Genomic DNA, 11965 nt, shown 5'->3' with positions numbered 1-11965 from the left:
GTCCACAAACCCGCAACCGTTCGGGTGACCTCGGGTAGGCTCGGGTTACTTGGGTTACTCGGGTTGGTGAAAACCAATTTTAATCTATGACTTCATACCTTATTTAACAGTCCAAAAGTATAAAATTTATAAACAATCCATAAACATTAACATAACATTCAACATACTTCTTAATAGTCAATAAAGTCTAGAAATAAAATTAACAATACGTCAAATAAACAGTCCATATAGAGATAGTCCAGTAAAATAGGAAATTTAGTCCACCCCAAACAGTTTAATCCAGAATAATAGCACCTTTATTTCCAACTTACCACTCATGTGTTGCAACAGAATTTGACCAATCTTAAGAAGAAAACATAACAAAAAAAATCATCAGAATCAAGTTTAGGACAACAAAATAAACAAGGAGATAAAATAAAGTTAAAAAAAAAATAAGTAAAACGTAAAAATATTACCCGACTCAATATCTTCATATTCATTAATCTATTCCATGTCAATAAAGTTGAGTTGCTCACGACTACGCAACCAATTTTGTGTACAAATCAATGCCTCTACCATCTTGGGACTCAATGAACTCCTAAAGGGATCGAGGATGCGGCCTCCGGTACTAAAAGCTTCTGAGGCTACCGTTGAAACAAGAATGGCAAGAATGTCTTTTGCAACTAGTGAGAGAACCTTGTAATTAGTTGCATTATTCTTCCACCAATCTAAAACATTAAAATTTGACCGAGTTGGATCCTCCATAGGGTCTGTCAAGTATTTGTCCACATCATTTTTATACTCATTCACATTATTCTCCTTCATTTTCCTAACAAAAGAGCTCCACAAACACCCTTTTCCTTTTGCTTCTATTTTTACCTCCGTTGTACTTGTTGTTGCCGCCTCCCCACTATTTTCATTAGTCACAGATTCACCCTTCTCCCCACTATAAACCTCATGCAGTCGGTACATAGTATCCTTCACATTCTTTGATAATGTTTCAGAAGTGCAAGAATCATATACTATAGAGAAACAATATGTCAAATAATCCATTTTGTACCTAGGATCAAGTACTTCTTTTTCATACTCACAGACATGGATGAAAGCATAGAATCCTCTTGTTTGCTTAATTCAGATAGCTGGTTTTGCATATCACAAAGCTCATGAAAGTAAGAATTTGAAGTGACATTCAAAGTGGCACTAAACTTCAAAGTTATATCATAAAAAGTCTTCAGATATTTCACAAACACCTTAACATTCTCCCAATCATCATCAAGTGGCGGGCCAATCTTCCGTTTTTCCCCCTCATCTTCCCAAAAATAAGACACAAACTTGTCATCTTCCTCTTCATATCTTTTAAAAGCTTTTTGAAACTTAATGGCTGCATCTAACATCATATAAGTGGAGTTCCATCTAGTAGGGACATCTAGGCATATCAGACCTTTGTATTCAATTTTCTCTCGCTCCACACATGACTTGAATTTCAGCAACCTAGCCGGAGAAGACCTCACATACCTCACAGTGTTACGAATGGCAGTATGGAATTTTGTAGGTCTTTTAAACCTTCATTGACAATCAAGTTGACTATATGGGCACAACACCTAACATGCCGAAATTTCCCACCTAAAACAACCCCTTTCCACCCGTTAATTTTCCTTCTCAAGCAGGTAATCATGGAGTCATTTGAGGAGGCATTATCAACAGTCATAGTGAAGACTCTCTCAATACCCCAAGCATGCAAACATGACTCAATGACTTTACCAACACTCGCTCCTTTGTGGCTTAAAATTTGACAAAAGTTTATAATCCTTCTTTGCAAAGTCGACTCACTATCAATGTAGTGTGCAGTTAGACACAAATAATTAATATTTTGCAAGGATGTCCAACAATCAGTTGTTAGGCAAATCCTCTGACTGCCCTTACTAAATTCAGTCCTCAGTTTCTTCCTTTCTTCCAAAATAATTTGGTAAATGTCCTTGGCAATCGTAACACGTGAGGGGATAGAGAACCTAGGCTGCGCCACTTGACAAAAATTCTTAAATCCTTCACCTTCAACAAACCTAAATGAAAGCTCATCTACAATCACCATTTCTGCTAACGCTTTTCTACAATGCTCCCTGTTAAAGCCTATATCAACAAGATTACTGCTAGTTTCAGGGCTTATTTAGAAACTCAGAATTTTTTACTTTTTTTCTTAGATCCTATTGTTGGTCTCCAAATCGAATTCGGATGCGGAAGCGTGTGTGTGTGTGTGTGTGTGTGGGGGGGGGATTGTGTATAACAAAAATTTTCACAAAACCTTTGAGATACTCTATAGATTATATTAATTTATGCACGAATAAATTAATCTCATTAATTCAATTATTAAGAACTCAATTAGGAAAAATACCTAGAGGCCGACTCGAATGATAACTTGAGTTCTTTGACCTCGAACAATCCTTGCTCCAAAGCTTTGTATTTAGAAAACCAATGTCTTCCACATCAATTCCTAGAATCCACGAAGACGTGTGTGGGCACACATGAGACAAAACGGGTTACAATAAATACTCAAATTTTCACAAACACCAACGCATGCACGATGTATAATTTTTGGAGAAAAATTTTTCCTTCTCACTCTTAGAGAATTTCGTCCACCTCTAAAATTAGGGCAAAATTCATTTTGAAAATTGTCTTAAAAATTGTGTCCACAATTTTCTACTATTCTCTTATTTATAGAGTAGAAGTCAAACTTCTAGAAGGAATCCAATCTCTATCTCCAAGATAAAGCTTGTTAATTATCTCCTATTTGAATTTGAAACAAAATCTTCTCTTTTCCTTTATCCATTATGGCCGGCCAAGATAGGGGATTCTCATCCCTGTGTAGGTGCCAATATCAGATAGGGAAGGAAGAGAAAATCATCCTTTATCATGTAGTCCAATTTTGGCTCAAATTCAAATTCCAATTTAAGTCAAACTTAAATTAATTTGAATTCTAAATTGAACAACTTATCAAATAAGTTTAAATGGATAAATCTAGATGTGTTCAAATTTAAATTTAAATAATCACATTATTTAAATAATAATTAATTATCAATAAAATTAATAATTAATTAAACACTTTAATTAATTAATTAAGTCTATTAATTCTAATAGTTACTCCACTATAAACTTGGAATTGCACTCTCGAAATTATAGATATAAATTACTTTTAAACTGTGAAGTGTCCATTTGATATAGTCATTGCATATAGATCGATCATCCATAAATAATTCATAATTAGAGCTAGGTAAAATTCGTTAACCTCTTTAATTATATCTTTATCCTTGAGTACCATTGATTCTCTAATGGACAGTGATTTATAAAACACATTTATGAATCGGAGCTCCTACTGGTCCAAGTACCGAATCAACCCTCAAGAGAATTATTTATCTACTTCTTTCTTAAGAAGGAATGGATTCCATCTTGTGTAATAACATTCCCGGCTACCTACTTCATCATGTCTCTAAAATACAAGGAATAGGATTCAGGATCTCAAAATCCGTACCGAGTAAATGAAAAGACACAAATCCATAAATAGGAGTCTATTAAGAACTCAAGATTAAGATCATTCTATATATGACCATCGGTAGACTCAATTATAATTTCTATACTTAACGGAATTATTATAAATTCATATTGTGTCTATGTCCTTGTTCCACATAATCTCATTATGCGAAATACACTCATTCATATCTCACCATATTAACAGTGCGGATAATACCATTCCATTCTAAATAGGAATGACATGTATTAATAATGTTTTAATTAAAGATTCTGAACTTTAATTAAATTCATTATGAACATTGCTTTTTGATTATTATCCTTAAACATTATTCTCTCGTATATAACACTTATATACAATGTTTAAAGTTACATAAATAATCACGGAATTTTCATTGATATTCATAAAATATTCACAAATATATACACATAAAATGATGAATAAACTCTTTTATTAAATAAATAATAAATATCCTATTACATCTTATGCTTCTAGGACACCATTCCTAACACCTATACGGGTATTTCTTGCATTGCTTTTCTATGTGAACCTTCATACTACTGGTGCTATGTTTCCTACTATCACATGCATATATTGCCCGACAATACAACACTAGTGCGAATGCTAATATTTGGCACTAAAAAAAGTGGAAAAAAAAAATCACAGTTAATATGCTATGTTTTTGTTTTTGCTCTCATGCATAATGTTCATATGCTATATCTGTTAGGTATGTTTTTCGGTCAGTGTCACAGAGAGTGTTATAACACTTTATTGTAACACTTTTTGTGACAAAGAATCTAAAATTAAACCAGCAAAACAGTAAAGCAGGAAACTAATGCAGAAACGTAAAGGACACCAGAAAATGGTATCGCAGTTCAGTGTGCATACCTACTCTGCGGGGTCACGCCCAAACAATGATCAATCCACTAAGTTCAAAAGATTACAAAGGACCGAATGGTCTTACACACTCAATGACTCCCTCATTGACGATGTCGCCGTTGCCTAGAATCTCTTTAGAAATGTTGATCAGCGAGCACCACTCGACTTGATGGTTTCCTCCCGAAACTAAAGAAATCTTCTCCCGAAGAACCAACTCGAAAGTGTTCTAATAATTCGTCGCAACACATCAAGCGACACTTAACATTACAATCTCATTTTCACATGAACAATCGCCAGTTTTCTGTATTCAGCACATATTCTTCATCTCTCGTTCTTCACCGCATCAAAACCCTCATGCCACTATATATACCATCACAGAATCACACCCCTCAATCATCCACAATAAACACATCCAATCATGGTAATATCTCCTCCATTAACACTACAAATCAGGTCACCAGCCCCAATGACATTAAGAAGATAATCATTCTCAATATTTTCCACGATTCTTTCCTTAGAAGACCCAGCCATAATGCTCCAGAAAGTCCACTCTTGATTTTCAGCAATCAAGATCTTTGATTTGCAGCCAATAAACATGACAACCAAACTTTCCTTAAGAGGACTACCAATTTACAATGCCAACCAATCTTATAACCAATTTGCCAAAAATAAGCCAACACAAAAAATGCACTAACAATATCTACTTTTTGTTATAATTATAACCTTTATAATCTAAAAAACGTAAGCTTTTAATTATAAGATAACTAGAAAATAAAAATGTCGCAATAATTATATGAAGACCTAAATACTTCAACCAATTGCAAATAAGTACCAAAATTTGAGATATGCCATATCAAATGACACTAATGTTTGAACTGTTTATTTATTTATTTATTTTTAAATTACAAAAAGAAGAAAAAGGGTTTTAGAAGCTTTGGAGAACATGCTGTTTTCCACTCCGTATTTAGAGACATTTTTTAAAAATGCCTTTCAAGCTCAACCAAGCACTTGCTTCTAGCTTTTATATGTAAAAACAGGCTGAGTTCCTCAGGGATCCAACATTAAATTATGGTCATAGAGATATTGTAAAAAAAAAAAAAAAAAGCTATTGAGAGATAATATTATTCTTGTGAGGTCCACTAGTAATTGGTAGATATTTTGATGAAAGAGCATGCTCATGGATCGAGATACAAAGTGGTAAAAATCGGGTGAAAGCGATCCTTCATGAGGGTAAAAGCAAAGCCAATGTGGAGCTAGCTAGAACATGGTACTTTAAGTCCTCAAAATCACTTTTACAAGAGATATCATTGGATTGTTTGGTACTACAATACAGAGGTGCTTTTGGATTTCTGAGTCTAAAAATTGCCTTTCAAAGTGTTTTTTTTTTTTTAAATAATTTTTCGGAAGAGTTTTGAACCGTCCTAAATTTTTTTCATCAAAACCATAAAATTTAGCCTTTGTTTTCAAAGAAGGTTTCGGTTTTTTTGAAACTTATACGAAAGTTATAAAAAGATTTCATAAACTTCATTCTAAAAATATTATTGCTTATTAAATGATTTAGTATACATTTTTTTTTCTAATTGACAAACGTTTATAAACACTAACTGAAAAGTCAAAGTTTTTAGTTCTCTTCTTTTAGGTAAAAATAAAGCCGAACAACCAATGAAAAGGATGCAATTTTTTTTTTCTTTTGGTTATAGTTCTTGCAATAACCGCAAGATCATATGGTCCATGCTTATCTTTTGTGAAATCGTTGTTATAATTATTAGTGTCGACTTAGGTTAAATGAAGAGTGCCCTCCACATAATATAATTGTGGAAGCAGGTAGACAAGAACATCCATGGTCCATATTTACAAATTCATCTATTCACATAGAGCAAGAATATCCAAAAATTCCCCTTCAAATCATGTAACAAGCACCTAATTAATGATTCAAGTTTGTAAAATCTCAATTGATTTATTTTCTGAAAGATATCAAGAGACTTGCTTACAATATTACTGCACTAGGTTTGACTACTCATTTTTTTTCCCTTCTTGAACGTAGAAACAGAAACAAAATTGTATGAGAAATATTCTTATTCATAAAATGAATTTTTAAATTTTTATAATCCATCACAAAATTCTCCTCTATTCCACGCAGATAAGTAAGTGCGTTCATGGTCTATGACAAATTAAATTATTTACATAAAGCAAGAATTGTCTAGAAATTCCCTTTAAATCATGTGAAAAAAGCCACTTAAAAGTGACACATGTTGCATACAATCAAACTATATAATTGATTTATTTTGTAAAAGACACCACAAGATCACTTAGCCCTAACTGCACTAGGTTTGACACATATATAGTTACCGTTTTTAATGTGGACCACAACCAATGTCGGTAAGAGTATCCTCATATTCACAGCTTAAATGTCTCGTTTCATCTCTATCATGTCAATACAATATTGCAAAATTTCAGGTATAGCACAAAATATTCGTCTTTATACCTAGGTTTTAGTCTTTGAGTATATATATATATATATATATATATATATATATATATATTTGATCAGGGACATAATTTGTGCGATTCAAGTGGATTTTGAAGTGCTAGTCACTTTTGTGTCAATCTAATTTGACAATTGGCTTCTTAACTTGTCGCTTCAGAAAGATTGCTCCCCTAATAGGAACCTATATATATATTTTGTTTAATTGGAGGCTCGAATTTTCACACTAATTCTTCTTTGTTAATTATACTTGAAGGTATACGTATAAACGACCGACAGACTTTGCTTGGTGTGCTTATGTCTTGCATTAAAGAAAATGAGATTAGCAAGTTAAAACATACAAGAATATAACTAATTACCAGCGATATATATGAGTAACGAACTTTTTAATTAGTTTTAGCTAAGTTCACTTTTACTTTGTAAATTTCAGGTTTTGTTTGGGAATGATCTATAATCGACCTAATGAAGAATATAAAATGTTTAAGTAAGTATGTAAGCACTAAAATCTGGCTGAAGAATTGGTGCAACAAAAATTAATTTCTCAAAGCATGTGAGTGATCTCAATTCTTGCGCTTAACTTTCTTAAAAAGAAAAAGAAAAAAACTCGCGAAATAATGCTTTAAGAATTCTACGCAATAATTATATGTAACCGATCGAATGTAATAAGAAGGCAAAATATTAATTAAGCAAAACTGATACACTGAATTTTTAGAGATTCTTCTCAATGTGAGACTACATGCTTTTTATCTGCTGTTATTTTTCAATATAATAAGGAAGAAGTTAATGGAAAAAAAAAAACCAATTTTCTGTGTTTTTCTCTACCTCTCCATCCCCAAAATTAACAACGCCCCTTCTTATAATGAAAAGTAGAACAACCGATTTTTATAAGTGTGAAAATTTGTACTTTGACAACATTTGTTTCCACCCTTTAGTCTTATTACGTAACTTGGTACTTAATGCTGATTTTCGCAAATATGAGGTCGTCCACTAGTTTACCAACCCACTGATCTGCCCAGTTTTTCTCAAATTAATGATGGTGAATATGTAATAAGCAAAGAAGGTGGACATGTGTCACAATCCACTACAATTCATTAATTAAGAAAAGATATTAAGTTTTAATTACGTCGTTCATAATCTAATAGAGAGCAGAATGGAAACGACATTTCGTTGAATTGATAGAAAACGACATTACTAGGAAGAGCACTAAAACTAAACGTCATTTTGGTAATTGTCAGAAGAAAAAGACGTCTTTCGTTATCTGTCTAATATTGTAAACGTTACGTCGTCCTTTTCTGTTGGAATAAAAAGGAAAGTGATTTAAAACGACAGTTGTTTAAGTTAAAGAATACCCGACATGTCATTGTCGTTTATGGACGGCATGTTGTGCTATTCTCGTCGATTATTATTTTTTTTAATTTATTTTTAAAGGTGCTCAGATATTGACATAATAATTCAACATATACAGATGGTGAGCAAGTCAATATAGCAAGAGTATTATTTAATGGACTCGATAATATAATTTATAAAAACTTATAAAAGACCATTAAAAGTAATCGGAGTTCAGATCATCCTCCGTCCGATATTGAGCTTGTCTACTTTAGAAGAGCAGAAGATCAAGGTGACATTAAACGAGGTTTTCGCCCAAAGTATAATTTATTGAGAATTATTCATTCGATATAGAGACAAACGACTTGTAGTTTTGTGCAGCTAATTTAAGTCTTTTGGGGTAAAAGTACTTTACCTCTCATACTAACAACTTTTAAAGAAGGGATACGGAGGGAAATATAAACTGATTAGTAAATTATAGTATATTTTTAAAAAATAGTTAATTAGAGCATAATTTGATATTTTAAGTTTTAAATATTATTTAAAACCCAAAAATAATCCTAAACTTCATTTTCTACTTCACTCCTCTCTTTAAACATCAATTTTTTAAAAGATAGTAAATTATAACATATTTTTTAAAATAGGAAGACTATTATGAAGTCCACCATGGTCGGGACCAGCGGCCGGCTCCGACTGCCGGAGACCATTTTCAGGCAACTTGGGACTGTATTTTGGCGACTGTTTTCCGGCGACTGTTTAAAATTGTATTTACTCGTAAATACCATATTTACCAAAAAAGTCGACTACCGACTCCGGTGACTGTTTAACGCTGTATTTACAAGTAAATATCGTATTTACCAATAAATACCGTATTTACTAGTAAATAACATATTTACTCGAAAATTCAGACACCGACTTCGGTGACCATTTAACACTCTAATTACCAATAAATATCGTATTTACTAGTAAATATCATATTTATCTGAAATTTTGGGTACTGATTTCGGTGATCATTTAACATTGTATTTACTAGTAAATACCGTGTTTATGAATAAATATCATATTTATCTGACAATTCGATACCGACTCCGGCGACCGTTTAACGTTGTATTTATAAATAAATACCGTATTAACTATTAAATATCATATTTATTCGAAGATCCCGCCACCGGCTCCGGTGGCCATTAAACACTGTATTTACCGGTAAATACCATATTCACCAGTAAATATAGCAGATTCCAAATTGTAACATCTAAAGTACTTACATGTCAATACAATATTTACCATATTCAAAATTGTTGTTACTAATGTATTTAAAAGTATTACTCACTATTAAAATATTTACTGGTAAATACAGTATTTATCATATTTAAAATTGAAATTATTTAAGTATTTACTGGTAAATACATCAATTACCAGATTCAAACTTATAATTATGACAATGTTTTCAAATATATACAATATTTATCATACTCAATTTTATAATTATTAAAGTGTTTACTGGTAAATATAGTATTTCCCATATTACTAAAGTATTTACAGGTAAATATAGTATTTACCTGAAAATTTGACATGGATACCGGCACCGGAAACCAGATCACAGTACAAAAACAAACTTAAACATGAAATATCACAGACATAAAAAATTACAAAAATTCAAGATCAAAATCCACGGAGAAATAGACAACCAAACCCAAATCCAGTGAGATCTCTAACAAAAAAAGATGAAAAGTACAGAGAGAGAGAGAGAAAAAACCTTAGGTGGTCAGGTTGGCTCGCAATCTCCAATAAGCTTCATCGCATCCGTCCAGTGCTCGCCGTCGTATGCTCGTGATCACCGAAAATGCAGAGTAAATCTGATCTCCAACGACTGAGAGAGAGAGAGAGGAATCGAAGAAGTCTAGGCTGCGCGGTAGGCTCTCGATCTCTGAAAACGGTCGAGTAAATCTGAGGCTGTGACGTAGATGAAGCATATCGATGGCGAACTCCAAGCTTCAAAATGGGAGTGAACTTTGACCTGCTATGGGAACCGGAGAGAGAGAGAGAGACACCATCGCTATCAATTTGCCGTCGCCATTGAAATTGCGTGGCTTCTCACAGTCGGCTGGAGTAGATACGATGAGGAGAGATAAATGTGACAGAGAGAGATCAGAGAGAGTAGGAAAAGAGGTTACCATTTAACACTGTATTTACAAATAAATACTGTATTAACTAGTAAATATCTAATGTATTCGAACATCTTGCCACCAGCTCCGGTGGTCATTAAACACTGTATTTACCGGTAAATACCATATTCACCAGTAAATTGTGACAATGTTACTAATGTATTTACAAGTATTTACTGGTAAACTGTATTTACCGGTAAATACCATATTCACCAGTCAATACAATATTTACCATATTCAAAATTGTAGTTACTAATGTATTTAGAAGTATTACTCACTATTAAAATATTTACTGGTAAATATAGTATTTACCAGATTCAAACTTATAATTATGACAATGTTTTCAAATATATACAATGGCTTAGTTTGGTATTACTGTGGATTTTAGAAAAATTACTTTTAGCGGTGCTGAAGGAAGAAGCATTTGTTACAAGAAGCATCTGAGTGTTTGGTAAACTGTAATTATAGTAGCTGTGCTTGTTCTAAAATCAGTGTAATAGCGTTTGGTAAATTTTGATGTTGAATTGCTGTGAGTATGTAAAATGACCAAAATAGACATGGTATGGAACCTAAATATATTAATTGTTTTTGGTATTTAGAAATATTTATTTAACTTAAAAAAAAACATAATGCTATGATTTTGAGTTTTTTAACAATAAATTTATGATAATTATTATTTTTTTTCATTTCTTCATTCACAATATAATTACAACTAAAAAGATCATTAGTGAGTAATCAATTTGTTGAACAAAAAAGTACATTTCATGTTCAAAAAACTGATAAAATCATTAAAAGAATTAAGTCGTGTTCATTAAACTTGTTGCAATTTGATCTCGTACTTCAACCATTTCTTGTGATAATGAAGCTTCATCTTGTTCTACATTGTCCTCCAGTTGATGCTCTTCATAAGTGAAAACATCTAGATTATCCTCGATTTCTTGAAAATGTCGATCACGCTTATCATGCATCCTAATATAATTATGAAACGCCATTGTTGTAATAACTATTTTTACTTGCTTCTTAAATGAATAATTAGGCATGTCTCAATAGTGAATGGCAAATGGCAAATGCAACAACAACACGAAAGAATCATGGATTGTTTCATCTTCCACTATCTTAGAGAACTATTTATAGTGCTGAGAGAGGTTTAATAACAAAAATGAAGCTTTCTCAAGAATGAAAATCAATTACACTCAAATTTTATACTTGGAACACAACAAGAAAAAGGGGTTTTTGCGACGACAAAAAGTCATCGTAAAAACCCGAATGTCGTCGCAAATAAAGTTTTTTGCGACGATAAGTCGTCACAAATTTGTCGATGCAAAAAATTGGTCGCAAAAATGTTTCTTGCGACGACACTCTGTATTTGCGACAACAGGCGTCGCTAATACGTCGCTGTAAAATTCTCGTCATATGATCATTTTTTGCGACGACATTTCAAATTGTCGTCGCAAATAATCTTACTTTTTAGCAACGACAAGTCTAAAAAAGTCGTCGCAAAAAATTGAAATTAATTTTTTTTTTAATTTTTAAAAAATGCCCCCCGCGCGGGCGCCGGTTCCCCCCTCCCCCATGCCCCCGCGCGTGCCCGAGCCCCCGTGCGCACCCGAG

The 11965-nt window shown here is 32.7% G+C and overlaps 1 protein-coding gene across 1 annotated transcript; it reads right to left on the bottom strand.

The window, feature by feature from the left end:
- Positions 1-483: 483 nt before the first annotated feature.
- LOC112093439 (zinc finger BED domain-containing protein RICESLEEPER 2-like) lies at positions 484-11346 on the bottom strand. The gene is made up of 4 exons (XM_024171845.1): positions 11172-11346; positions 2040-2106; positions 1071-1542; positions 484-966 (listed from the first exon to the last, which is right to left on the bottom strand). The coding sequence occupies exons 1-4, from the start codon at positions 11344-11346 to the stop codon at positions 484-486; spliced, it is 1197 nt and encodes a 398-aa protein (XP_024027613.1).
- Positions 11347-11965: the final 619 nt, after the last annotated feature.

The sequence above is a fragment of the Morus notabilis genome, unplaced genomic scaffold (assembly GCF_000414095.1).
Source record: "Morus notabilis unplaced genomic scaffold, ASM41409v2 Scaffold647, whole genome shotgun sequence".
Lineage (NCBI taxonomy): Eukaryota > Viridiplantae > Streptophyta > Magnoliopsida > Rosales > Moraceae > Morus > Morus notabilis.
This window is presented reverse-complemented; position numbering and strand designations above follow the sequence as displayed.